Source organism: Felis catus, chromosome A3 (genome assembly GCF_018350175.1).
Source record: "Felis catus isolate Fca126 chromosome A3, F.catus_Fca126_mat1.0, whole genome shotgun sequence".
Taxonomy (NCBI): domain Eukaryota; kingdom Metazoa; phylum Chordata; class Mammalia; order Carnivora; family Felidae; genus Felis; species Felis catus.
Genome location: NC_058370.1, coordinates 117122922 through 117150173, shown reverse-complemented (window position 1 = coordinate 117150173; position 27252 = coordinate 117122922). Strand labels below are relative to the sequence as shown.

At 38.7% G+C, this 27252-nt stretch overlaps 1 protein-coding gene and 3 non-coding genes across 4 annotated transcripts in view; all 4 read left to right on the top strand.

The window, feature by feature from the left end:
* WDR43 (WD repeat domain 43) overlaps positions 1-27252 on the top strand; it is a 47369-nt gene that overhangs the window by 9149 nt on the left and 10968 nt on the right. The window contains exons 3-11 of the mRNA XM_023251986.2: positions 3103-3224; positions 8059-8179; positions 9202-9341; positions 15848-15950; positions 16719-16783; positions 19729-19900; positions 21421-21507; positions 22614-22745; positions 24205-24336. Of these exons, the coding sequence (XP_023107754.1) occupies positions 3103-3224; positions 8059-8179; positions 9202-9341; positions 15848-15950; positions 16719-16783; positions 19729-19900; positions 21421-21507; positions 22614-22745; positions 24205-24336 (1074 nt within the window). The remainder of the gene's footprint in view (positions 1-3102; positions 3225-8058; positions 8180-9201; positions 9342-15847; positions 15951-16718; positions 16784-19728; positions 19901-21420; positions 21508-22613; positions 22746-24204; positions 24337-27252) is intronic.
* LOC111559963 lies at positions 8563-8647 on the top strand. Its single transcript, XR_002741423.1, has one exon. It is a non-coding gene; the product is annotated as a small nucleolar RNA SNORD53/SNORD92 (small nucleolar RNA).
* On the top strand, positions 22203-22282 carry LOC111559961. The gene has a single exon (XR_002741421.1). It is a non-coding gene; the product is annotated as a small nucleolar RNA SNORD53/SNORD92 (small nucleolar RNA).
* LOC111559962 lies at positions 23039-23114 on the top strand. The gene has a single exon (XR_002741422.1). It is a non-coding gene; the product is annotated as a small nucleolar RNA SNORD53/SNORD92 (small nucleolar RNA).

The following is a 27252-nucleotide window of genomic DNA, read 5'->3' as shown; positions in this document are numbered from 1 at the left end:
TTTTCAGTGACTGCCTAAAATCCCACTAAATTGGATAGTCCCTTGGCAGTTTAGCTATTACTGTTAAGGTGGCTTCTAATTTTTTGTTATTGTTACACATTTTTTTATCTGTTTACATGGATTCCATTCCCAAAATTACCTGTAAGTAATGAGTCAGAGTGTTTTAATGTTAAGGCATTTTAGGCATAGTATACAAATACTTTTCTAGAAGCATTCTTCTAATTTTACTTATGTCAGCAATGAAAAGACTGTACCTGTATTCCAGTAGCATTATTTCCACCATTGAATATTCCCATTAAAACAGCAATAACATTGGGCCACCTGGGGCGGCTCAGTTAAGTGTCTGACTTGTGGTTTCAGCTTAGGTTATGATCTCATGGTTTCGTGAGTTTAGACCCCACATCTGGGCTCTGCACTGGCAGCATGGAGCCTGCTTGAGATCCTCTCTCACCCTCTCTACCCCTCCCCAGCTTGTGCTGTCTCTCTCAAAATAAATACTTAAAAAATTAAAAAAAAACCCAGCAATAACATTAACAGAAACCCAGCTGATTTGATAGATAAAACATTTTGTCTGATTTTAAGTTTGCATTTAAAAGTATGTTACTTATTTTCATATTAAAGATTATAAAAACACAACTGTAAAACAAATTATTTAGAGGTATAATTAGCAAGAAGGGAATCTCCCTTATTTCCTCCCTCCTCTCCAAGTCACGTGTGATCTTTGTGTAGGCTTTTACCCCACTGTAGTTGGGAGCCCATCCTTTGATTTTATCAGTCTTGTGATGAGCAGGTACCTAGCCATCTGTGCAGTGTGATAGTTGCTTTACTCAGTTAACTGTGGTCGTGGACATAATGCTGATGGAGCCTAGAACTCCTTTTTAGATCATTTTGGTGTTTCATGGGATTATACATAAATTTTTTTTTAAGCTTTATTTTTCAGAGAGAGAATGTATGTGTGTGTAGTGGAGGGAGGGGCAGAGAGAGAGGGAGACAGAGAATCCCAAGCAGGCTCCATGCTGTCAGTGCAGAGCCTGATGGCAGGGCTCGATCCCGTGAACCGTGAGATCATGACCTGAACCAAAATCAGGAGTCAGAAGTTAAACTGACCGAGTCACCCAGGAGCCTCTATACATAAATCTTTAATAGGGAATGAGTTTATTAAATAGTAACCAAGGAGGTCAGAGTAAAGAGTGTTGGGATGATATGGTGAAATAGAAAGGGATCAGGCTTTGGACCTAGTCTGTCCTGAGGTTGAATCCTTCTAGTTATGTGGTCATGGATAAGTAGTTTGTCTTCTCATTTCTTAAATGGGTATTCTATAACCTATCTTGCATGCTTTTATTGGGATTTAGATGTAATAGTATATTGTATTGACCTAGTATATTGGCCTAGTGCAGTGCCTGGCATATAATTGGTATTGTGTAAATGTTTATTGAATATGTAAGTGAATGAACAAATGTACAGTTGCTAGATTGTTTTTCCAAAAGGGCATACTAGCTCCTATCAATGTATGATAGTGCTATTTTTTTCTGCAACCTTACCACTATGGGTATTACAATGCTAATAAGCAAATTGCTAGATGGACAGACTGAAAATGTTACTTTGTTTTGCTTTATATCTCTTGGATTACTACTTTTGAAAATTTTATTTTCTTTAAAAAAATTTTTTTTTGATGTTTATTTATTTTGAGGGAGAGAGAGAACAAGCGGGGGATAGGCAGAGAGAAGGAGAGACAATCCCAAGCAGGCTCCGTTCATCAGCACAGAGCCCAAAGTGGGGCTTGAACTCATGAAATGTGATATCATGACCTGAGACGAGATCAAGAGTCAGACACTTAACTGAGTGCACCACCCAGGTGTCCCTGAAAATTTTATTTTCTTACTAAATTCTTTCAGTGGAATTTATCTGTGCATGTTTTTTTATTCAGTTCTTTGTGTATGTGTCTATGATATAGGATCCTATGATACAGGATTTAGTTCTTTGAGTGGATAGCTCATATTAGCGAAGGGAAGTATCTGAACTTAACATTTATTTATTTAAAGTTTATTTATTTTGAGAGAGGTTTGTGTGCATGAGCAGGGGAAGGGCAGAAAGAGAAGGAGAGAATCCCAAGCAGGCTCTGTCTGTGCTGTCAGCGTAGAGCCTGTGGAGCCTGACGTGGGGCTCGATCTCACAAACTGTGAGATCATGACCTGAGCCAAAATCAGGAGTCAGCCACTTAACCGACTAGGCCACCCAGATGCCTCTGAACTTAACATTTAAAACTATTTTTCTTTTGAGGTAGGAAGAATCTATGTAATAGAAGTAGTGATTTTGAGTTTTATCCTTAGCTTACATATGTACGTGATGTTGATTCATGTATTCGTTTAATTGATGTGAATTCAAGTAGAGTGAAAGTCACAATTGCTTACAGTGTAGATGATTTCGCACCTTATTCTGCCAAATAAGTTTGTCCCAGAATGTGTGTGAGGTGGGTGGGAGAGTTGAACTTGCTCTTCCCCAGTTGATGTCTCCATTCCTGTGTGCCTCTAAGTGAATGAGCATCTTGCTATGCTGAGTATGTTAAAGTCTTGTTCGTATCGTATTTTCCTTAACACAAGGAGATATTTCGTGTTTACTTGAAGAAACAGTGATTTATTTATTGAGAGATGGTTTTGATAGTTTTTAAAAAAGGGATTTTCAAGGATAGTTTTGATTAGATGTGGTTTTTACCTGAAGTACTGACTTTAAACTCCAAGATTTGACTTTACTAGTTCACTCAAGTGTCACAAACTTTCTGCCACTGTACATGAAGTATTTTATCTTGCCTTAGTGATGGCATTCTTGTGAAAAGCAAGTGGCATTTAGGACTAGCATTCTTTGACTTATGATGTGGAAGTGTGTAAAAACATAGAAGGGAAGCAGAGAAGGGAAAATTAACATTTGATGTATTTATAGCTGATTTATCTCATTTTTGATGTTGGAAATGGATAGATGCAGGGTAGGGTGTTTTTGGTTAGGTTAACGCCTGTCTTTTTTTGTTAACTCTTTGTAATGATTCCAGGGTGTAATTATGTTCTATAAGACGAGTTTCTTCTTTTAATTTTTTTTTTTGACCTTTAGAGTGGTGGACATGACAACAAGGTCAATTGCATACAGTGGCATCAAGACAATGGCTGTTTATATAGTTGTTCAGATGATAAACACATTGTGGAATGGAATACACAGACATGCAAAGTAAAGTGGTGAGTAACATTGATGGTTCTATGGTATTGGAGGGGTAACTTGGTTACTGTTGGAAATTCATTAAAGTTTGATAAATCAAGACTATTCTTGGCTGTAGGTAAAGTCTGATATTGGACACAGGGAATGTAGATACTAATGAGGGTATAGACTTTTCAAGGAACTTTAAATCAAATCAGGCATGCAAGATTTTAGTACATAAACATTAAATAAATGATGCAAGAGTCAAATAACTGCACAAGAGAAAACATAAGGTAGCAAGTAATTACTGGTCAAATGAGGTGGATAGTGTTGGCAAGGCCTGGTGGAAGAGAAGGGATTTCAGTTGGGCGTTCTGGGAGAGGTATTATTTGGATAGAAGAGGATGGGGGAAGGAAGGTGGGGAAATGGCAAAACCAAAGTCTGGGGAAAAAGGAAGTGAAAGATTGGAAGATTTACGTACTAGGGAATAATGACTGGTAGAGGATGTGGGCCAAAGTATATTAAGAATCTGGCATTAACTGTCATAGATAAAAAATCTCAACCAACTCTTCCAGTTCAAGCACGTAATCCTGTGATAGGCTTTATAGTAAGTGTTCAGTAAGTGTTGAATTAGTTCAACTTGTGTAGATAAGGACCCTAAGAAGGATAATGGTGCCTGTGGTCTTATAACTAATAAATGGCAGGGAAGGAGTTCATATCCTGCTGTCTTGAATTCTGGTACAGTGCTTTTCTACTATATCAAAACTACTTAGAGGTTTGGATTCTATGTCGTAAGCAGGAGAGAGCCACTGAAGGTCATGTCTTGGGAATAAAGTCACCAAGATAATGCTTTAGGAAAAGGTGATCTGCCAGCACTGTCTAGAGTATATGGAAAGGAGCAGGTTCAAAGGCAGAGAAGCCAGATTCTAGGTGGTTGTGGTAGTTTAAATGTAGGATGGTAGTTTAAATGTGGAAAGTGAGAATGAAGAAGATAGCAACAAGTACATTTGGGGAGCCTGAAAAGGGGAATTAAATGACAAAAGAAGTTAAATGTAACCATTTTCAGTTTTGTGAACTTACTAGGCAAGTGCTGTGGCACAGTTCATAGAAATTATAGCCAGAAGAGGGAAATGGATGTTGAGTTTTAAACAAGTTGAATTTGAAATAATACATGAAAGTCAAGAGCCAGCTGATGGGGTGGTGAATAGAGGCTTAGAATTTGAATGAGGGTTTAGGGTGGGAGGTGCAGATGAATAGGTCATCTCCCTAGAGGTTCAGTAAGTTTTTGTCTCCATTTATCTGTTGCATCAGTTTCCCCACCGATGACTGTCAGAAACACCTGTGGAGATTCCCACCCACTGGGTCTGGGGTGGGGGCCACACAACTGTATTTTTAAAATGCTGCATGGGTGAAAGTTCACAACGTTAGGTGCTTCACGTAGGGACTAATGGTTAAGGCTCTGTTCAGTGCATTCTACACAGTATTGTGTTTAACCATAGCACTGTGAGTGGGCTCTGTTCCTGTTTTACAGTTGAGAAATGGTTGGGTCAGAGCCTGAGCTCTCATGCACACTACTGTCTCATAGTGTTGTGTTCCCAGCTCCATTCTTGGAATTCCTATGCTGCTGTCAGTGGATTGTGTACCATTTTAGGTACTATGTATTGACTTCTATGGAAGATGAGGATTTAGTTCTCACCCTCTCCATTCTCCCAACATCACAGTTTTTTTTTTGTTTTTTTTTTTTTAAGTTTATTTTTGAGAGAGCATGAGCCAGGGAGGGGCAGAGAGAGGGAGACACAGACTTCCAAGCAGGCTCCAGGCTCTGAACTGTCAGCACAGAGCCCGACGTGGGGCTTGAACTCATGAACTGTTAAATCATGACCTAAGCCTAAGTTGGACGCTCAACTGACTGAGCTACCCAGGCACCCCATCACAATTTTTTGATGAAGGGCTATTTGTTTGCATTATGACTGCTTAAATATTATTACAGATAAGCCTTGTACTCTACTAGGTTTATATTTTTTGGCACAAAACTCTGCTTTTCTTGGGGTTTATGATTTCCTTGTTGTTCATTTGCTTAGTTTTCTATATACTTGTCGTTAGCTCGTTTTCACCCTCACAGTTGCATGTTATTTTGGAGCATATCAGTTATTCAGTCACCTTTCAAGGTCTGCTGAACAGTGAGGATCCTGGGATTTTCTTACATTATCATCCTGAAAATTCTCTTGTCAAATGGAACCTCTATTTCCTAGATCCCATTTTTCTCTTTGTTGGGTTACTCTCTTTTTTGTGAAACACATGAATTGGTGGCTTCATAAGAAAAGCGTGTTGATGGTAAATTTACTGAGATTTTGCTTGTCCAACCAGCGCCTTTATTGTACCCTCACAGTTAATTCTAGTTTGAAGATATGGAATTTTAGGTTGGAAGTAATTCTCCTTCAGGATTTTGAAGCATTGGTTCATTGGTTATTTTTTCTTCATTTTTGAAGAAAATTGCTCTTCATTTTTCTTTCTTCTTTTTTTTAGTGTTAATTTATTTTGAGAGAGTGAGTGTGAGCAGGGGAGGGGCAGAGAGAGAGACAGAAACCTCAAGCAGCCTCCCTGCCCTCGGTGCAAAGCCCTGGGCTGGAGAGGGGAGTGGGGCTCTGTCATGAACCGTGAGATCATCATGACCTGAGTCAAAATCAAGAGTTGATGCTTAACCAACTGAGCTACTCAGGCACTCCTTCATTTTTCTTGTAGCATGTATTTGATAATTTCATCTTCTCTGTTTTTTTGATCTTTCTCTAGTACAGTCTGTTGTAACTTAGATATTGCATCTCCTGGACTGATCCTTTAGGTTTCTTTGTTCTTAGTTTCCCTTTTGTCTTTTTCTTCTGTTACCAGGGAGATTGCCTCAGTTTTACCTTCCAAATTTTCTATTGAAATTTTACATTTCTCTAACCATATTTTTAATTTCTGGGAGATTTGTTTTTTGTTCTCTTAATGTTTCTTTTTGTTGCATCATGTTTCTTTCATGGATATAATATTTTCTAACTCTCTGAAGATAATAATTACAGGATTTTAAAGTATTTTTCTTTTGTTCCTAACATCGTTTCCCTCTTGAGGATGTGTTGATTTTTGTTTGATTTTAGCTTCTGTCTTTTATGTTAGTTAAAGGCATTCTTGAAATGACGGGGGATCCTTGGCTGCCTGTTGCTATTTGAAAATGAAACATGAAGAAACTGATTGGAAGGCTTGTGTAGGTGGCAGCTCAATTGCTGGGCTTCATTTGTGCAGTGAGGGGGAAGCCTTTGAATGTCAGTATATGTGGGTTATTACCTTGGCACCGGTCACATTTCCTAGAGAGGAATCTTCTGATCTAGTGCTTTTCAAGCTCTGATGTGCACGTGAGTTACTTGTGCAGATAGAACTGATTTAGTAGGTCTAGGTCGGGTTTGGGAGTCCATTCTTAGTTCCCAGGTGATGCTGGTGTAGGAGGTTACACTTTGAGTTGCAGAGCTCTTAATGGAGGCTGGGGAGGGAGCTCAGCAGTGGTGTTAGCTCTTTGCTATCATTTTCAGTGCCGAGTGAGGAGATAGATTCAGGGACACTTGTCGGGGTGGTGATCATGTCTTTTTTTTATATGTATATTAAGTGAATAGGGGTTGAATAATGAATATAAAATGTTGAAGCTGTGGGAATTGTTGAGAAATTATCAAAAATGTTAGCAACTGAAAAAAGGGTGAAGGAAAAAGTGTCCTGTATTATTGCTGCATTTCCTTGATTACTAGTGAGGGTGAGTGTTTTCATGTTTATTGACAATTTGTATTTCTTCTATGAATTGCCTGTTTATATCTTTTGTGTATTTTTGAGTTTTTTTTTTTAATCTGATCTAGTTCTTGAACATAAAGAGCTGTTTATGTATTCTGAGTATTAATCTTTTTCCTGTAGTATATATTTTTGATATTTTCTAGCTTTTTGGTTTTAAATTTATGACTTATTTTGTGGTACAGAAGTTTTACTTATTTAAATCAGGTTATTTTTACCATTATGATTTCTGGTTTGTAATTGCTTTGGAAGGCCTTTCCTAAAACAGGATTGTAAAAACACTCTCCTGTGCACTTTTTAATACTTATTTTTAATCTGTTAGCTTTAGTCAAGTTTTTTGTGTGTGTAGTAGAAGAGAGGAATCTACTTTTGTTTTTCCAAATGAGTAGTTTGACATACTCCAATGTGATTGGCAGAGCAGTGTGTTTTCTTTTACTTTATAATTCATGTCTTTTGGTAAGAGGATTGCTACTGTTATTTCTTGATTTTATAAGTGAATAACCAAGCTCCTTGTTTATAAAAATATTAATGTTTGCAACAAAGTACAAAGACTAATGCCAATCATATTTCAGGTATTAGAAGGGGATCATCTATACTTATTTTACTCTGTCAGATGGGAGTGCACCTATGTTGATTTGAGGTAGAAATAACCTTTTTGGACTGTAGCTTGAGAAGTAATTTGTGCTGCTAAGTAAATTAAAGGCCAGGCTTCCACATAGTGTGGGAACCATGGTGGGGATAGGATGGACTTGTGGAGGTCCAGCCAGCCAGGTAGTTTCCTGGGCATTAACAAAATTCACCTCATATACAGGATACACAGCTACCCGTTTTTGTATTCTTAAATCTCTTACTCATCCATTTTCTGGTACCTCTTGAAAATCTTTGGGTAGGCTTTACCTTAGTGTTAGATTCAAGGTTAGTCACCTTACACAGGCTTTTAGGGAATAATTGCATGGAACCTTAAGTGATATTTTTAATACCTTATTTGTTTTTTGTTACTTTTTTGCTCTGAATAAAGTTTTCTCCCCATTCATGGAGATGTTTCTGTTTCTCTTCACTTTACAGCAAATGGAAAGGTGACAACAGCAGCGTCAGTTCCCTGTGTATTAGCCCAGATGGAAAGATGTTGCTTTCAGCTGGTCGAACAATCAAACTATGGGTTTTGGAGACCAAAGAAATCTACAGAGTGAGTGAATCAAATTAGTTGTAAGCCTAACATTTGTCTAGAGTAAGTATGGAGAAGGGCAGAAAGTCTGAGCCATAGAATGTCATTTTAAGAGTACAGATTTGTTATTTTCAGGCATATCAAATAGTAGAATCAGAAGATGAAAGTTAGCTTCCAAATCCGGTGTGTTGATGTTTAATAGGTTAGATGTGTCTGTTTCACATGCATTTGAGAAATGAATAGAACAAATAAGTAGAATTTGAATTAAAAATCTTTTACTCTGCTGTATAATGATATAGTAGGTTTGATTTCTTCCTTGCATCTTGTGTTTACTACGTTTGCAGTATTTGACTATGGGGATATGTAGTATTATATTTTTGAGTGTGCTACGGGGTGTATATTTGGTGCTGTGATGATGCCTTAAAATTGTGGTTTCGACTCACTGAGAGTAAAATGAAGACCTACAATTCCTTGGCTGTGTCTGAGCACCCAGGCGCCCCTTAAACATGGATAGAATTAAGCGGGTCTTTAATGCAGGATGGAAAAAATAAAGATTGTGGGTAGGGCCATGGGAGTTGTTAGGGCATGGTGATTTTCAGATGGAGTTTTAATTATTTATTTTTTTTATTAAAATTTTTTTTAATGTTTATTTTTGAGAGAGAGAGAGAGAGAGTATGAGCAGGGCAGGGGCAGAGAGAGAGAGAGAGAGGGAGACACAGAATCTGAAGCAAGTTCCAGGCTCTGAGCTGTCAGCACAGAGCCTGACGTGGGGCTCGAACCCATGAACCACAAGATCATGACCTGAGCTGAAGTCAGAGCCTTAACTGACTGAGCCACCCAGGCACCCCTCAGGTGGAGTTTTTGAAAGTACATGGAATGTAGCACAAATAATCTCAGTTGCTTAGAATTAAATTTAGCTGTTACCTTTAATCTGGACTTCTAATTTCATATATGGATCATCTGTATTGTTTATGGTCCATAAGGACTCTTCACTTTTGTCACTGTTCTGTGTCCTCTCCTAAACGAGACTGAACTCTCTCTAGCACTTCACAGGACATGCGACGCCTGTTTCCTCACTCGTCTTCACTACTGTCAGACCTCCTAGTGAGAGCCAGCCCTTTGATGGGGTCACAGGCCTTTATTTCCTGTCAGGAGCAGTGCATGACCGGCTACTTAACGTCTGGTATGTAGTCTTGGGCCTGGGAGGTAGCGTTGCCTTGAAGGAATCTGTCACAGCTTGTATGGGTAATATAAATGATGAATGTGAGACTTGCTTTATTGTATTTAACGTTAGATTTACCTTGACTTGTAATGAAGAATTGAGCCTGCCTAAAAAACCGACTTTATGAGAAAAATTTAAGAGCATTGTATCATAGTACCACATCCTTGCTTGCTTAGAGGTAGAGGAGTCTGAATATGGCAAGTTATAAATAACCTTCTTAAAAAATTTTAGGATAATGTCTAATTTTCTTGAAAAAGGACCATTGGGTTAGTGCAGTAATGTCTATTTACTGATGTTTTACTGGGGACATTTAATTTCTTGGATATGTCTGAGAATGCCCAGTAATGCCCAGTAGTGCCCCCCTTTTTTCTTCTTCCCTTTTTTGCAGTAATTGCTGTTACTATTTTTCCTTGGAACTACTTTTTTTTTTTTTTTTTTTTTTTGAGATTGTATTTTATTTTTATTTTAGAGAGAGCACAAGTGAGGGAAAGAGAATCTTAAGCAGGCTCCATGCTCAATGCAGAGCCTGACTTGAGGTTTGATCTCATAACCCTGGGATCATGACCTGAGCTGAAGTGAAGAGTCGCATGCTTAATTGACTGAGCCACCCAGGCGCCCCTTTAAAATTTTATTTTTAAGTAGTCTCTACAACCAATGTGGGGCTTGAACTTAACCCTAAGACCAAGAGTTTCATGCTCTACCAATTGAGCCAGCCAAGCACCCCTGGAACTACTTTTAAAAGTAAAAATTAATTTGGTATTAAATGGCCATCAGAAAGTTTTTAAATTTAAGAAAATAAGGGTTTTCTTGGATTTTATGAGAACTGATGGTGAAGCTAACTTTTTTTAAACACCTGCTGTTCAGATAAAATAAGTGGAGATTTAAACAAGTAGTTTCTCATCCTAGTAATCAGTTAGTTGAGCATGTTCTTGATCATATAAAGTTACTATGAATTTATACCAAATAACTCAGAAGTGGGAATCATCAAATACATAAACCTTGTAGTTGGGTGGGGAAAGGTTCATAAGATCTAATGTGGACTTCTCTTCACCTTCAAACCATCAAATGAGCCATAGTCCTAATTATCCTTTCATAATCACATTGTGTTGGTTTTCTGTCCTGTGTCTGTTTTTTGAGGCATGTCTTCTGGGATAATTTAGTTTTATAACGTTTAACACTTTACATAAGAAATTAGTAATGCCAGAAAGTTAAAATCTGCCACCAAATCCTCCTGACTACTTGGATGTTCCAGTCTTAAAAATGCTTCACCTGTTTGGCTCCCTAGACCTAGGGGTCTCCAGCTACAAAATTTCTCCTTTTGAAAAAAAATTTTTTTAATGTTTATTTTTGAGAGGGACAGAGTGTACGCACGCGGGGGAGGGGCAGAGAGACAGAGAGAGAGAGAGAGAGAGAGACACACAGAATCTGAAGTAGGCTCCAGGCTCCGAGCTCTCAGCACAGAGCCCAGTGCAGGGCTTGAACCCACAAGACGTGAGATCATGACCTGAGCCAAAGTTGGATGCTCAATTGACTGAGCCACCCAGATGCCCCTACAAAATTTCTTCTGTAAAAGAGAAATTGATTTCTGTTGTCTTAACATCCCCCAAATAGTATGTGTATGCCTGTGGGCTTCCTACTAACAGAGGAATAAACTTGAAAAATTAAAAACCCATATTAAAAGGCTGCCTCCAAAGACCATTTATGGAAAACTTTTGTGTTTTGTAGGTAGAGGAAGCCTAAGGTTCCCTGATGATTACCTTTGAAAGACACATTTCTGTTAGGAAATAACATTTGAAGGCTTCTTGCTGCTGAGTGAAAATTAAGCAAAAAAACACTTTCATATTACTGTAAGAACAGTACTATCCTGTTGTTGAGCTAAGATACCAGTTTCTTTTGTATAAAGTCTTATGGCAGTGATTTTGAACAATGTATAGTATAAATGGCTTCAAGTTAGAATTAGTATTGTTTTATGAAGAATTCATAAATGGGAATACTTAGAAGTGATCCAATAAAATTCTTAGTTTTCTTCTATACACAAAAATATTGAAAGATTGCTTACTGGTGAATATATATTTTTTTTAATGTTTATTTTTGAAGGAGAGAGCATGTGCGTGAGTGAGTGGGGGAGGGGCAGAGAGAGAGAGAGGGAGACCCAGAATCTGAAGCAGCATAGAGCCCGACATGGGGCTCGAACTCAAAATAGCTCACAAGCTGTGAGATTATGACCTGAGCCAAAGTCAGTTGGACGCTTAACCAACTGAGCCACCTAGGTGCCCTTGTTTACTGGTGAATGTATAAAGTCTCACTAGTTGATAAAAACAAACTGATTGTGAATTGTGTTTGCAAATCATGTTTTTTTACTGTTAGTCTTTTTCTTTTTTTAATTTGTGCCTTAAATTTTTAAAATACCTTTATTGGGGTATAATTGATGTATAATAAACTGCACATGTTCTTCCTTTTATTTTAATGTTTATTTATTTTTGAAGGAGAGAGAGAGACAGAATGTGAGTGGGGGAGGGGCAAAGGGAGAGGGAGACATAGAATCTCTTGGCTCTGAGCCGTCAGCACAGAGCCCAACGCGGGTCTCAAACTCACGGACCATGAGATCATGACCTGAGCTGAAGTCGGATGCTTAACCGACTGAGCCACCCAGGCGCCCCAGGATGTAGATTTTAAAAAATAAAAAATAAAATTAAGAAAAAAACAAACGTTAAAAATAAATAAATAAATAAATAAAACCTGTTGCGTAAAAACATTAAAACAAAGTTATTATAGACATTTGTGTATAAATCTTTGTATGGACATATGATTCATTTCTTTTGGGTAAATACCTTGAGTGCATGGGTAGATCATATGATATATATTTAACTTTTTAAGAAATTGCCAAGTTTGGGCCCCCGGCTGGCTTAGTCAGTAGAGCATGTGACTCTTGATGTCAGGGTCATGAGTTCAAGCCCCATGTTGGGGCTACTGAAAAAAATCGTCAAGTTTTTTCAAAGTGATAGTACCATTTTTACATTTTACATTCTGACCAGCTATGTATAAGAGTGCAAATTCTTTCATATCCTCACCAGTGCTTGATATAATCATTTAACCTTAGCCATTTTAATAGGTATGTAATGGTACCTCCCTGTGGTTTTAGTTTGCATTTCCCTTATGGCCACTCATGTTGAGAATCTTGTCCTGTTTGCTATCTGGATATGTTTCTTGATGAAGTATCTGTTCATATGTTTGGCCTATTTTTTAGTGTGTTTGTTTTCTTACTGAGTTTTGAGAATTCTATATATATTCTCAATATAAACCCATTATCAAGTATATGCTTTGCAGATATTTTCTCCTAGTATGTGCATTGTCTTTTCGAAGAGAAGTTTTTAATTTTGATGTAGTCCGGATCATGTTTCGAGATCTTTGCTTAATTAATCCAAGGTCACAAAGGTTTTCTTCTGAAAGATTTAGTTTTAAGGCTTGCATTTTGAGCTAATATGTGTATATGGTACAAGGAATGAATGACAGTTTTTTAAAAATTTTTATTTAAATTCCAGTTAACATACAGTGTAATATTAAAAAAAATTTTTTTTAATGTTTATTCATTTTTGAGAAACAGAGTTAGAGTTGGGGGGCGGGGGGGGGGGCAGAGAAAAGAGGGAGACACAGAACCTGAAGCAGGCTCCAGGCTCCAAGCTGTCAGCACAGAGCATGACGCGGGGCTCAACTCACAAACTGCAAGATCATGACCTGAGCTGAAGTCGGCCGTTTAACCGACTGAGCCACCCAGGCGCCCCGACATACAGTGTGATATTAATTTCAGGTGTACAGTATAGTGATTTAGCACTACCATAAATACCCAGTGCTCATCACAAGTGTACACCTTAATCTCCATCACCTATTTAGCCCATCCCCCACAACCCCAACCACTAGTTGTGTATAGTTAAGGGTCTGTTTCTTGGTTTGCCTGTCTTTTTCTCCTCTTTGTTTGGTTTCTTAAATTCCACATATGCGTGAAATCATACAGCATTTGTCTTTCGCTGACTTACTTCACTAAGCTTAATACTTTCTAGTTTCACCCATGTCACTGCAAATGGCAAGATTTCATTTTTTATGCCAGTGTGTGTGTGTGAGAGTGAGAGAGAGAGGTGTATATCACATCTTTATCCATTCATCAATGGGCTGTTTCCATAATTTGGCTATTGTAGATATTTGGTATTGTAGAAATATCAGGTGCACGTATCCCTTTGAGTTAGTATTTTTTTTTTTTTTTGAATAAATACCTAGTAGTGCTGCTCTTGCTGGGTTATAGGACAGTTGTGTTTTTTACATTTATTTATTTATTTAGAGCGAGCGAGTGAGAGGCGGAGAGAGAATTCCCAGCATGCTCTGTGCTGCCAGTGAAGAGCTTGATGTGTAGGGCTTGATGCCACGGACTGCAAGATCATACCCGAGCCAAAATCAAGAGTCAGATGCCCAGTGACTGAGCCACTCAGGCACCCCTATTTTTAACTTTTTTTTTTTTGCAAGTGTCTATTTAGGGGAAAGTGGGGGGATCTGAAGTGGGCTCTGCACTAACAGCAGTGAGCCCGATTTGGGGCTTGCACTCAACGAACTGGGAGATCGTGACCTGAGCCCAAGCTCAACTGACTGAACCATCCAGGCACCCCCTTATTTTTAACTTTTTGAGGGAACTTCATAAGTTTTGCAGAGTGGCTGCACCAGTTTGCATTCCTAAATGGATGGAAATTTATGTTCTTGTGTTAGGAATATCCATTGGTCTCAGTACCATTGGTTGAAAAGACTATTTCCAGTGAACTGTTTTTGCATATATACATGGATATACACATACAGTTGGTTCTTTTTTTTTTAATTTTTTTTTTAAAGTTTATTTATTTTTGAGACAGAGAGAGAGCATGAATGGGGGAGGGGCAGAGAGAGAGAAGGAGACACAGAATCGGAAGCTGGCTCCAGGCTCTGAGCCATCAGCCCAGAGACTGACGCAGGGCTCAAACTCACGGACCGTGAGATCGTGACCTGAGCTGAAGTCAGACACTTAACCGACTGAGCCACCCAGGCGCCCCATACAGTTGGTTCTTATTTGCAGTTGTTATGTTGTATAAAGTCCTCATGAGCCCAGAGTTAGTGATACTGAACTGTGATTCCTCCGGGAAATATAAGGTTAGGTTTCTGCAAGTTTTGTTGGTTACGTTTTTGTCATCTAATCAATATATAGCCTCATTTTATGTGTGTTTCTGTTTGAAAATACATCATGTATATAGTTAATTAACCCCTGTCAGAACAGAGTTTACCTAACAAATATTTTTTCCCTTAAGGCATATTACAGCTTCTTTTGCTCTTAGATATATGAGACAGCACTTGAGCACTATACTTAGGGCACTGTTTATTTTTTTATTTTTTTTTTGAGAGAGAGGGCACAAGTGAGCGAGGGGCAGAGAGAGGGAGGGAGAGAGAAGAGGGGCTCACCCAAATTGGGGCTTGAGCTCACCTGAAGTGTGGTGTGGGGCTTGTGTTAACCTGATGGAGGGCTTGAACTTACAAACTGTGAGATCATGACCTGAGCCAAAGTCTGGTGCTTAACCTACTGAGCCATCCAGGCGCCTCCTTAAGGGACATTTTAAAAGTGAAATCACCAACAAAAACATGAAAACAAAATGAAAATACTTTTTAGCATTCTAAATAATACTAATGATACTAAATACTAATAACACTTCTGTAGTGTGAGAACTGAAGGAAGAAGTCAGAGCATAGCCTTCTTGAACATTGTGGGCAACTCTTACTATTTTTCACTGCTTTGAGCATTTTTATTGCTCTGTTCAAGACTATGGAAGTTCCACAAATTCTGATTCGGAGGCTAACAAATTTTAGCAAGTAAGCAAATTCTCAAAGAAGGAATCCACAAATAATAAGGATCATTTGGGTTAAATATACGCATGGGTCTATTTCTGGACTCTATTTTCTTTACGTTGCTATCGTGTGAATTCTCAGATTAATCTATAGAATCAGTGTAAACCCAGTCAAAATCTCAGCAAACTCTCTTGTAGAAATTGCCCATCTGATTTTAAAATTCAAAGAGAAATGCAAAGGATGTCAAATAGCCAAAACAATGTTGAAAAAGCAGAAAAAAGTTGGAGGACTCACATTGCCTGATTTCTGGACTTGTCAAGCTACAATAATCAAAACAGTGTGGTATTGGCATCAAGATAAACAGATTAGTGGAAACAAATAGAGAATGTTACTTATTGTTTAAATCTGCATAAGAGCATTAGTGCTTTTCTCTTTTCCCTGCAACCATGTTAAGTGGCAGTGACACAAATGGGTCTAAGTTTGATCTGTAGTCTCTATTTAGCATTCAAAAGATGCAGAAACTATTGGGAATCTAATGCTGTTACTCCCATTAGGTGCTCATCTTTTTTTGTTGTTAAATTTCTTACTACCTAATCATGGGTTTTGTTATCTAGGCAGGTCCGGTCAGAAAACAAAGAAAAGAATGCAGTGATGTCTTTTACAGTTACAGATGAACCTGTCTATATTGACTTGACGTTGTCAGAAAATAAAGAAGAGGTAAATGGCTCAATTTTTGAGAATTTGTTTTTGGATTTCACAAATTATATTTTTAAAGTTAGTGTTTTGATGATTTAATGATTTGGGAAAGTAGGGGACATGAGGGAAGAAAGAACAAAATGTAACAAAAATCTTCTTGGACTGTCCGGAGTAACCATTAAATAAATCACTGTGGTGTGCACTTCCGAGCAGGGGGACCGTGTCCATGGTGTTTTCAGGGATCTTTTTTTTTTTCCAAATTTTTTTAACGTTTATTTATTTTTGAGAGACAGAGCATGAGTGGGGGAGGGGCAGAGAGAGAGGGAGACACAGAATCTGAAGCAGGCTCCAGGCTCTGAGCTGTCAGCACAGAGCCCGATGCGGGGCTTGAACCCACAGACTGCGAGATCATGACCTGAGCTGAAGTTGGATGCTTAACCACCTGAGCCACCCAGCCACCCCCCGTGTTCAGGGATCTGACTGCTCTGACATGCGGGGCCTGCCAGTTTCTTTTGTCAGTGACTTTGCACTTGGTAGTGACTTTGCTCCTATAACTTCCAGGCTGCATTCTTCTTGTTATCTTCTTGGCTTAAACTTTTATTTCTATGCTTGACAACAACTCCAGTTGTTTAGATGACGGTAATGAATTTTAAATGCAAGAGTTGTGCCACCTTGGTGTTCTGACTTTTTCTCTGGTTATTTAAAGGGGTGGGGAGGACAGTTGAAGTTTTATAAGTATATTATGAAGGCCATTCTCCATTAGAGTAATCAGTTTAATTTTTCTTTTAGCCTGTCAAGTTAGCTGTTGTTTGCAAAGATGGTCAAGTTCATCTTTTTGAACACATATTAAATGGGTAAGTACGAAATTTCTCAAGTCAAATTTGTTTTCTTTCCCTGACTTGTTACTCTTTTTTATTCCTAACTCAGTATTCTTTGCCTTATATTACTTTTCAGTTAGGTTGTTTTGAAAGAATTATTAATTATCCATATGACTATATACATTTCCAGTGAGGATTCAGGTTTTTGGATTGTGGACCATTTCTTCATATTTGTGGGTAGTAAAGTAGTTTTATGATATATGCTTAGTAAATGTTGGCAGTTCTAATGATACATTTTGTTGGTTTACCTTAAAGTTTATATTTATTTTGAGAGAGAGAGAGTATGCATGCATGCATGAGAGGTAGTGGGGCAGAGAGAGGGAGAGAGAGAATCCCAAGCAGGCTCCCGTCAGCTTAGAGCCTGACATGGGGCTTGATTTCATGAACCGTGAGATCATGACCTGAGCCGAAATCAAGAGTTGGATGCTTAGGGTGCCTGGGTGGCTTAGTCGGTTAAGCATCCGACTTCACCTCAGGTCATGATCTCCTGGTTTGTGAGTTCAAGCCCCATGTCGGGCTCTGTGCTGACAGCTCAGAGCCTGGAGCCTGCTTTGGAATCTGTGTCTCCCCTTCTCTCTGCCCCTTCCCTGCTCATGCTCTGGGTCTCTCTGTTTCCCAATAATAAAAAAATGTTTAAAAAAATTTAAAAGAGTTGGATGCTTAGCCAACTTAGCCACCTAGGTGCCCCTCTAATGATACATTAAAATTTTTTTTTTTTACCGTTTATTTATTTTTGAGAGACAGAGACAGAATGAGCAGGGGAGGGGCAGAGAGAGAGGGAGACACAGAATCTGGGGCAGACTCCAGGCTCTGAGCTGTCAGCACAGAGCCCGATGCGGGGCTTGAACCCACAAACGAGATCATGACCTGAGCTTAAGTTGGATGCTTAACAGACTGAACCACCCAGGTATCCCTCTAGTGATACATTGTAACTGAAAGTGGTTCAGTTGGAAAAGTTTGCTTGTGAACTTGGTAAAGCCTTGATTTCTAACTTTGATAATAGTTTCCCTTGCCATATATATGTGGATCAATGAAGCATGGCAATGCTATTGTTTTGGTGGACAGAGGGGGGTGTTGCTGTTAGCATGTGTAGTAGTCATAGATCTAGGATCAGTAAATTATGACCTGTGGGTCAAATCCAGTATGACCATACGTGGCCCCCCAAAACTAAAATATTTACTATCTGCTCTTTATAGAAAGCTTGGCAACCTTTGCCATTCTCTGTAAACGTGGTCTGAGACTCAATCATGTGAACTTCAAGGTGGTTTCAACTTTTTGTCAGTTGGTATTCTTCCTTTTACAATCCTAGTGTAGGAATTTATTTAAGTATAAAATTGTTATGAAGGCATAAAACATCGAAAAACATTTAGGATGTGTAGACAATAGGTTATAAAGCCTAATTCTCCCTGCATTGAGTTCTACTCCCTAGAGGTAACTCTTAACATTTTGGTGTGTAACACTTGAGGCCTTTATTGATACAGTCATACACGTATGTGGAACATATAACTAAGGGCCCAGAGATGGTGGGCTGCTGTGAGGAATTGGGCACCTCTCCATGGGCAATAGGAAGCTGTTGCTTTTATGCAGAAGACTGATAAGGTTTGACCTCATCAGGTATTAAGTGTTAAGACGTTATTAAGCTTTTTTTTTTTTTTCAACGTTTATTTATTTTTGGGACAGAGAGAGACAGAGCATGAACGGGGGAGGGGCAGAGAGAGAGGGAGACACAGAATCGGAAACAGGCTCCCGGCTCCGAGCCATCAGCCCAGAGCCTGACGCGGGGCTCGAACTCCGGGACCGCGAGATCGTGACCTGGCTGAAGTCGGACGCTTAACCGACTGCGCCACCCAGGCGCCCCAAGACGTTATTAAGCTTTTGAGTCATTCTGTCGGATGTGTTGAGAATAGACTACAGAGGGGTAGAAGACCAGAAATCCTGGATGGAGATGGTTGTGGAGTCAGGATAACTAGGAGGCATGAGCTAGAAGGATGGTGTGCACCTTTGGGAGTAAGATGTCTGCGGTGTGAGGAGTGAGAGGCTGAGACACAGTGAAGGGCGGGGCTGTTGGAGGCGGGAGGGTATGGAGCTGGGAGGACAGTGTATCAGAAGCATCATCAGCCTGCACGGTGGATGCAGAGACCAGACTGCTAAGAAAGGAATTCCTCAGGAGTAGTGTTAGAATGACAGCCACTAGAATCTTCAAGAAATCTGGGGGAGTGGCCCAGAAATCATTGGATGACAGCAGGAGAGGGAGGTAGCTGGTATCTGGTAACAACACTTACCCAGGTTTTAGAAGGGAAAGAGAGACAGACTATTCATCTTGAAATGTTTGTGAAGAACACGGAACACTCTTAAAATCATCTCATGCCTAGGCTTCTGACATAAAGGCTATGGAGAGAAAACAGCTACCGCTTGGGAGATCTGCCCTGATGTGCCAGCGTAGAGCAAGAAGCTGATGAAAGCCCTTGGATAAGCAGTAGATAATGGAATTTTTTATATTAGACGATGGAATTTTGTTGTTTATATTTTGCTGATAATTTTGCTCTTGGAACTGCATTGCGGAGGTCATGGTGAGGCTTTTGCGGGTTGGAAACAACTGGAAATGGGACTGATTGGAACAGGGCATGTACAGAGAGTCCTCTGGGACTGAAGCACAAGGCAGCGAGAGAGTACCTGGGATCTTGGCGCCCTTTATGGGGCTTGACAATGGGATGGAAGGGCACTTGGTGTCCAGGCAGATTTGGTGGTGAGGTCTTGCTAGATGAGGTCTTGACAGCAACACTAGTGGTGTGGGGATCCTGGTCACTCTGGTGATAGTGTGGAGGCCACAGGAGGTTACATTTCTTGACTTGATGCCAGCTTCAAAGCATTCATATGAGACGTTTCAAATTTTCTAATCTATTTTTTGTTTTCATTTCTAGATACTGCAAAAAGCCTTTGACTTCAAATTGCACAATTCAGATAGTGACACCTGGGAAAGGCAAGAAATCAACACCAAAACCCATTCCTATTCTAGCAGCTGGGTTTTGCTCAGACAAAATGTCATTGTTGCTTGTATACGGCAATTGGTTTCAGCCCACCATTGAGCGAGTGGTACGTAGATACTACTCTGGAGTAAAGCAAAATAGCATCAACGTGGACATGAAAAAAAAAGATGACTGTGGAGTGATTCATTGGTCTGCTTATTTGAATACTTAAAAAGAAGTCGTGTATTTTCCTGTAACTGAAGGATCTTTCACTGGGTAGTTTATTTTAGTTTGTGAGAGCTATGTATATAATTTTACTTCACCTAGCATATCAAATATCTTTTTTTCAATATGAAATTTATTGTCAAATTGGTTTCCATACAACACCCAGTGCTCATCCCAAAAGGTGCCCTCCTCAATACCCATCACCCACCCTCCACTCCCTCCCACCCCCTATCACCCCTCAGTTTAGCATATCAAATATTTTAATTCTTAGTCAATATGAAAAATTATTTCAGATATTTTATTCACCTTTTTTTTTGGTATTCTGTCTGGTATATATTTTCTGGTATATATTTTCACTTAGGCACATACCTCAGTTTGGAATAGCCACATTTCAAGTGCTCAATAGCCTCACATTTACTAACATTTTGGTCAGCACAGGGTATGAATGAATTTTACCCAAGTACCCAAAAGATACATCTTAATAAAAGAGCCTTTAGTAACAGTACTCATTGAGTTTTCTAAGTGGAAATGTAATGGGTGGTGCAATTACTTAACTTTTTTGAAAGTTTCTTTGGAGACTTTTGGTGAGTTATGGGCGTGTCCGATAGGTGATTTCTTTAGCTTACATTTATACTGCTTTTATTCAGTAAGGCCTTCTGGGAGATGATGAGTGAAATATTATGTGCCCAAGCAAACTCTTGTGGAGTTTATTTTACTTTTTAAGAATTTAACACATGGATATGGTTTAATAAAAAAGGGAGAAAGGTATTAAGCTATAAACGTAACTCTCCGTGCTGTACCTGGACCCCCTAACCGTCCTCTGAAGATGCTGCCATTGTTTCCTGCTTGTTTTGTGTCCTACCAGATGCTGATTAATTATATGGGCACAGAACAGAGAATTACATAAAACCTTACAGGCTTATGGGTAACATGTACTTTGCTGCATCTGATTGTCCCCCTTGTAATGGCACATCAGGATTTAGAGATCCACCTTACAGCAATTTGTTCATCAGCAGTGCTGTCTTTGACTTGCTTGTGGAAAGTATAGTGGGGGGACCCTAAATAGCCCAGATTATTTTTTTTACAAGGGTGACAAACAGGAATCTTTAAAAATCTGTTATAGTTTAAAAACATCTTCATCTTTTAAAACTATACATGTGAAAAATTTGAGCAGTTCATAACCGAAAAAAGTACACATTATGCTTAATATCTTCAGAGTTGACCCACTTTTCTCTGCTGCCATCAGTCTGAGTAGTGGTCAGTCTGAGTGGCTGAGTTTTGTGGGGAAGCTTTCTATACTTTTTTGTATTTTAATGAAAATGCACAAGTACACATTGGCTTTTCATGTTATTCTTATTCCCAATTGCTTTGTTTGACATTTCCGCCCCCTTTCTTACCCCCTCCTTAAAATTATATTCCCAGGCTTTAAGTTCCAAAGAACCTCACATGTGTTTAGTAAGAGACATTTCAAACTGCTGGGCCCCCAAAGTAGAGACGGCTATAACAAAGGTGAGTGCATTTCGTATTAGAAGTTGAGAAAAAAGAGATTTGGGTGAATTGAATTGTTATATAATATTATGTTTAGACTCTTTAATACCCTCCTTATGATCTTAACAAATTGGTGAGATTAAGTTTTAGGTAACAAGATTATACAACTTCTTTCCTGTGCTTTTGAAATTTTTTTTTTTTTTTCAACGTTTATTTATTTTTGGGACAGAGAGAGACAGAGCATGAACGGGGGAGGGGCAGAGAGAGAGGGAGACACAGAATCGGAAACAGGCTCCCGGCTCCGAGCCATCAGCCCAGAGCCTGACGCGGGGCTCGAACTCACGGACCGTGAGATCGTGACCTGGCTGAAGTCGGACGCTTAACCGACTGCACCACCCAGGCGCCCCCTTTCCTGTGCTTTTGATTTGTTGAATGAATGAGTGGATAGACAACTAAAAGTTAAAGACTTGGGAGTTAGTCCTTTACCCCGTGTGTGATCATTAAATAAATACAACATTTGTCAATAACTTATTTTGCTGATTTCAGCATTTAAAGGAGGAATCCTATATTTAAGGATATAAAGCCCTAAATGATGGGTTTGGAATTAAATACCATATTTAAGCTTATCATCATGATTTTTTATTTTGAATATAACATGGCATCTACATGTAGATACATGTTTGGCAGTTTAATGAGGGAAAAAAAAAAGCCAAGACCTGCTATGATGACATCCATATATGGTTTCGCTTCTGGCTGAGTTTCAGAGATGACACCTTTCTCTTGGCTGTCTGAGCATTTCTGGCAAAGCTGGATTACTGGAGGTGATAGTAAAATGTACAACTTCACTCTCTAATGTTTTTAAGTAATCTTTAAATGTTGTTTTTCCTGGTTTTTACTCATGTGCTATTGAAAACCTTAAAACTATAAACTTTCAAATTATAATTTGGAAACTTATTTACTAACATTCAATTAAAATTTGTGTGTAGTTCTTATCATATTAAGTTAATTATGTTAAGATTTTCCAGTAGAAAAACCAGTTAAAAGCTGTTAGTTTTCTTTGGGGCTAAATCTTACAAGGACTATGGCATAATTCCCTTTGTCACATGCCGGCTATTCCTTTTTAAAAGGTGAGAACACCAGTGATGAATTCTGAAGCAAAAGTTTTGGTGCCTGGGGTACCTGGTCATCATGCAGCTATCAAACCTCCTCCTTCACAAACTGAGGAGGTAGAGAGCAAGAGGAAATTAGGGGAAAATGAGGTAATAAAATCACTGACCATTTTTGAGTTTGAAATGTAAGATTACTCATGAGACTAACAAATTATTGGGTAGAGCCAAACTTGAAACTTTAGGAACTTAACTAAGATTGCTGCTGGTTCCCTCTCTCATCCTGAGCAGCACAGGTTCAGAAATTCCAAATTGTAACCCGAGGCTTCTACTTGGCCACTGTTAATGGAGAAGACAGACTCTTACTAACTAAAGAGGGTGCTGTTTTGACCATTGTTAGCAGTCAGCTGGGTCACATAATTGAATACAGTACCTTAAGCCAGGACTTGCTGTGATGATTTCCATTGGGTTTCGCATGTTGCTGAGTTCCAGTGATGCCTTTTCTCTTGGCTGTCTGAGCAGTTCTGGCTAGTTTAGTGAGTGTTGGCCTTTAAAAGTGGTCATCACTATAACCTCTTCAAGTGCTTACAACCTTCATTTTTTCTCAGCTCCCTAGACCTTCCTGTGGTTACTGTACTTGTCTCTGTAGACCTTTTTCTTATGTGTCACCCTAAATGATGTGAAATTTTAATTGTTTTATCATTAGAGAAAGATTATGTTTCTTTACCTGTGTGGGGGGATGGGGCTGAGTAGTTGTTCATTAAAATTATTCCTTAGTAACATGGTATATGTATTTAAAAATAACATGCCAACTTTCTTTAACTTGGCCTAGATCCAATTATTTAATTTCCTCCTGCCTTTTTTGATTTTTATGCTAACCTAAATAGGAGGCTTTGCCAGAGCCTATTTGCCATAGTAGTCACAGAGTATTTGTATTTTGATTTAGTTACTACGAGGCGGGCAGAACATGGTTGTTAGACTTGTTTTAATAAGAGATAAGTTCTCTACGATTGAGTTTTTGTGTAGCAAATTGCATCCTGTTTATTTACACTTAAATTTTAGATTCTTTTATCAAGGGGACTTGATTTAGTAGAGCATCTTCTAGAAAATCATCATTTGGAACTATTAAAACGAAAAATAGGAAAAGACATTTTAAAAATTGTTTTGGGAACATAGTTGTCTTTATTTTTCATTTTCTTTTGATAATTTTCCTTTTTTACAGATCTGAGGCTGATAACCAGGGGTAGTTCTAGAAGGGAAAGTTCTTTTGATAATAGGTCTTTTCTTGTGCTTTAGTAATAAGATACCAGATCTGTGTATTTTTTGAATCTTCTTTAGAGAGATGTTTTTATGAATTACATTTTCAAATCATGACTTGTCATGCACTTCCAGATCACTAGGATCTGGAACCTTGGATTGCAGATAGTACATTGGTCTCCATCATTGGCTTTATGGTAGTAAGATCTTGTTGGAATGAGAAAGAGCTTGTTTGTGTTTTTCATTGTGAACCAGTCAGTGCTTTTGTTTTTTGAGACATAGGAGCAAAGTAATTCGACCAAACTACTTTAGGCCTTGTCTAGATTAACATTAATAGATCATTTCTTTTCTGCAGATTAGCATTGAAGAGCGCCTGGGAGCACTGGATATAGATACAAAGAAAGAGAAGGATGACCTTCCACAGACAAATAGCTTTCCAGTTCTTCTCACACAAGGATTAGAAAGTAATGATTTCGAAATGTTAAATGTAAGTATTATAGCAGTTTTTAAAAATGAATTAGGACAGTTAATTTTTCTTAGAAAGTGATTGACATAGCACACTCAGACTGAAGAGTCATGTGATAAAGCTGTTTTGAATTTAATATTTTGTGAGTTTAGTCAAATACATATCACTTGGTGGCACTATACAGACAGTCACCAACCTACAAAGGCATTGTATTAAATTATTTTGAACCTGGAATGCATTTTCTCATAGAAATATTGTTCTGAATTGTTATTAGGTCTTAGGCTTTAGTTCACAAAAGCCTTTATAAACATAGTGTAGCTGAATTATAATACTCAGCATTCTAGATCACAATTTATATTTTTTTCTGTAGGAAAATGCGTTCCTGAGTTTTTACTCTGGATTCCAGAAACTTATTTCCCCCTGGCCGTGAGAGGGGGCGGTGAGGTGGAACCTTGGCAATGGGTAGGAGGTTTGGGGGAAAAATTGAAGAGGGTTGGGGGTTATCTTGTGAAGTATTTAGAGGTAAAATACTAGAAATTTATATAAGGGAAGCATTTATTATTTGTGTGTTTGTAAGTTGGTGACTGCTTGTATGAAGTGACTTAATTAGGTCCTCTTAAATTCCAGAATGTAACAGTGATCTGTACAGAAAATTGAAGTGTAAAAATTGGATTTAAGCACTGTCTAATTAGATTAAAGCAGTTTACATTTTCTTAAGTGCATTTATTCTTAGTGACTCAGCAATATTATGGTGCCACTTAGTATTGATATGCCTTTTAATATGTAACATGTGAATAGCATCTTTCTGATTTATATTTTGATCTAAATGGGAATATCTTATATTTGTGTTTAAGGTGACTTTTGCATAAATGGGGAAACTACATCCTAAAACTTAAAATTGCTTGTAAAATAGTTTGTAAGTGTATGTAATTTGGAAGGTGGATTTTAGTTTAATATGGCATAGAAATCTAGGTGAAAAATAAGCTGTAGAAAACAGCTGACAGTTTTTAAAATACACTGTTAACTTACCTGTCGTTATTGCCTCCTTAATTGTGCTTTGAAACCTTTCTCAGTAGTAAACTAAATCAGTTCCCAATTTTTTTTTTTTAAAGAAACATTTCAAAACATTTAAAAAATTATTACAGTGGACCACCATGGACTCATCACTCAGTTTCAGAAATAATCAAATCTAGCCAGTCTGTCTATGATGGTTTCATTTATCTGCCCACATGTCTCCCCACATTATAGTGAAGATATCTTTTATTTTCAACGTTTATTTATTTTTGGGACAGAGAGAGACAGAGCATGAACGGGGGAGGGGCAGGGAGAGAGGGAGACACAGAATTGGAAACAGGCTCCAGGCTCTGAGCCATCAGCCCAGAGCCTGACGCGGGGCTCGAACTCACGGACTGCGAGATCGTGACCTGGCTGAAGTCGGACACTTAACCGACTGCGCCACCCAGGCGCCTCGTGAAGATACCTTTTAGAGACATCATTTTATCCATAAATAAATCCCTGTTCCACTGACAATAGCAAGTCCTTTTAGAAACAACCACAATCCAGTGTGCCTGAGTGGCTCAGTTGGTTAAGTGTCTGACTTCGGTTCAGGTCATGATCTCGCGGTTTGTGAGTTCAAGTCCCGCGTCGGGCTCTGTGCTGGCAGCTTTCTCAGAGCCTGGAGCCTGCTCTGGATTCTGTCTCCCTTTCTCTCTGCCCCTCCTCTGCTCATACTGTCTCTGTCTCTCTCAAAAATAAATAAATGCTAAAAAAAAAAAAAAAAAAACCCACGATCTATTATCACACTTAATAAGCAGTAATTACTTAAAACCATCAAATATCCATCAGAGACCATCAAATATCCCTGATTGTCTCATAAACTTCTTTAGTTTTTATTTTTGCTTCCTTTAAAACAGGATCCCTGTGAAGTCCACATAGTATTGGGTAGATATATGCCTCTTCTGTCTCTTGCAGTTAATTTTTTTTTAGAGGAGCTGAGTTATTAGCTGCATAGAGACCTCATAATCTGTATTTTGTCTCCTGCAAAACTCCATTTTATTGGGTCATTTAATCCAATAAATGTCATTAAAAAAATTTGTTTTTAACGTTTATTTTTGAGAGAATGGGACAGAGCACGAGTGGGGGAGGGGGGCAGAGGGCGGGAGGGGGGTCGGGGTGGGTGCACACAGAATCTAAAGCAGGCTTCAGGCTCTGAGATGTCAGCATAGAGCCCGACCCGGGGCTCAAACTCATGGACCCCGAGATCATGACCTGAACTGAAGTCGGATGCTTAACCGACTTAACCAGGCACCCCAATAAATGGTATCATTTAACATGTTCCTCTGTCATATTTTCTATACACTGGTAGTTGTATCTCAAAGCTTGTAGAGATTTAGGTTAGAATCTTTTGGTACTTCAAAGTTGTCAGTGTGTCCTTTTATTAGGTGTCACAGTTTTTGGGACAAATGAAATGATGTTTATGGAAGCACTTCTTAATAAATTATAAAGCATTGTACACATAAGACTTTCTCATTATTGTATTACTGAAGTAGAAGTAATTGGAAACTAGAATCCTGAAAAATTGGGTGCTGGAAAAGACCTGTAAATGTTATAGTGAGGGCTTAAAATAACCCTTAAAAAAAAAGTATAGAGATTTTCCCATACTGTATTGCCTGGGAGATGCATTCACATATTCTGTCCTTCACTCTAAAATCAAAAGCGAGACAAGTTAAAAAAAACAAAACTTTTTTCTCCTAAAAATAGTTTTCCCCATTCCCCAAAGTGACCTTATGAGGACACATGAAATATAGTAGGAGGACTTAAAGAATGAAAGAAGGGAGATAGCAATGGCAGGGATACATCATGTGACTAAAACTGAGGTTAAGAATCCGCACTTTAGAGGGGTATCTGAGTAGCTCAGTCGGTTAAACACCAGCTTCG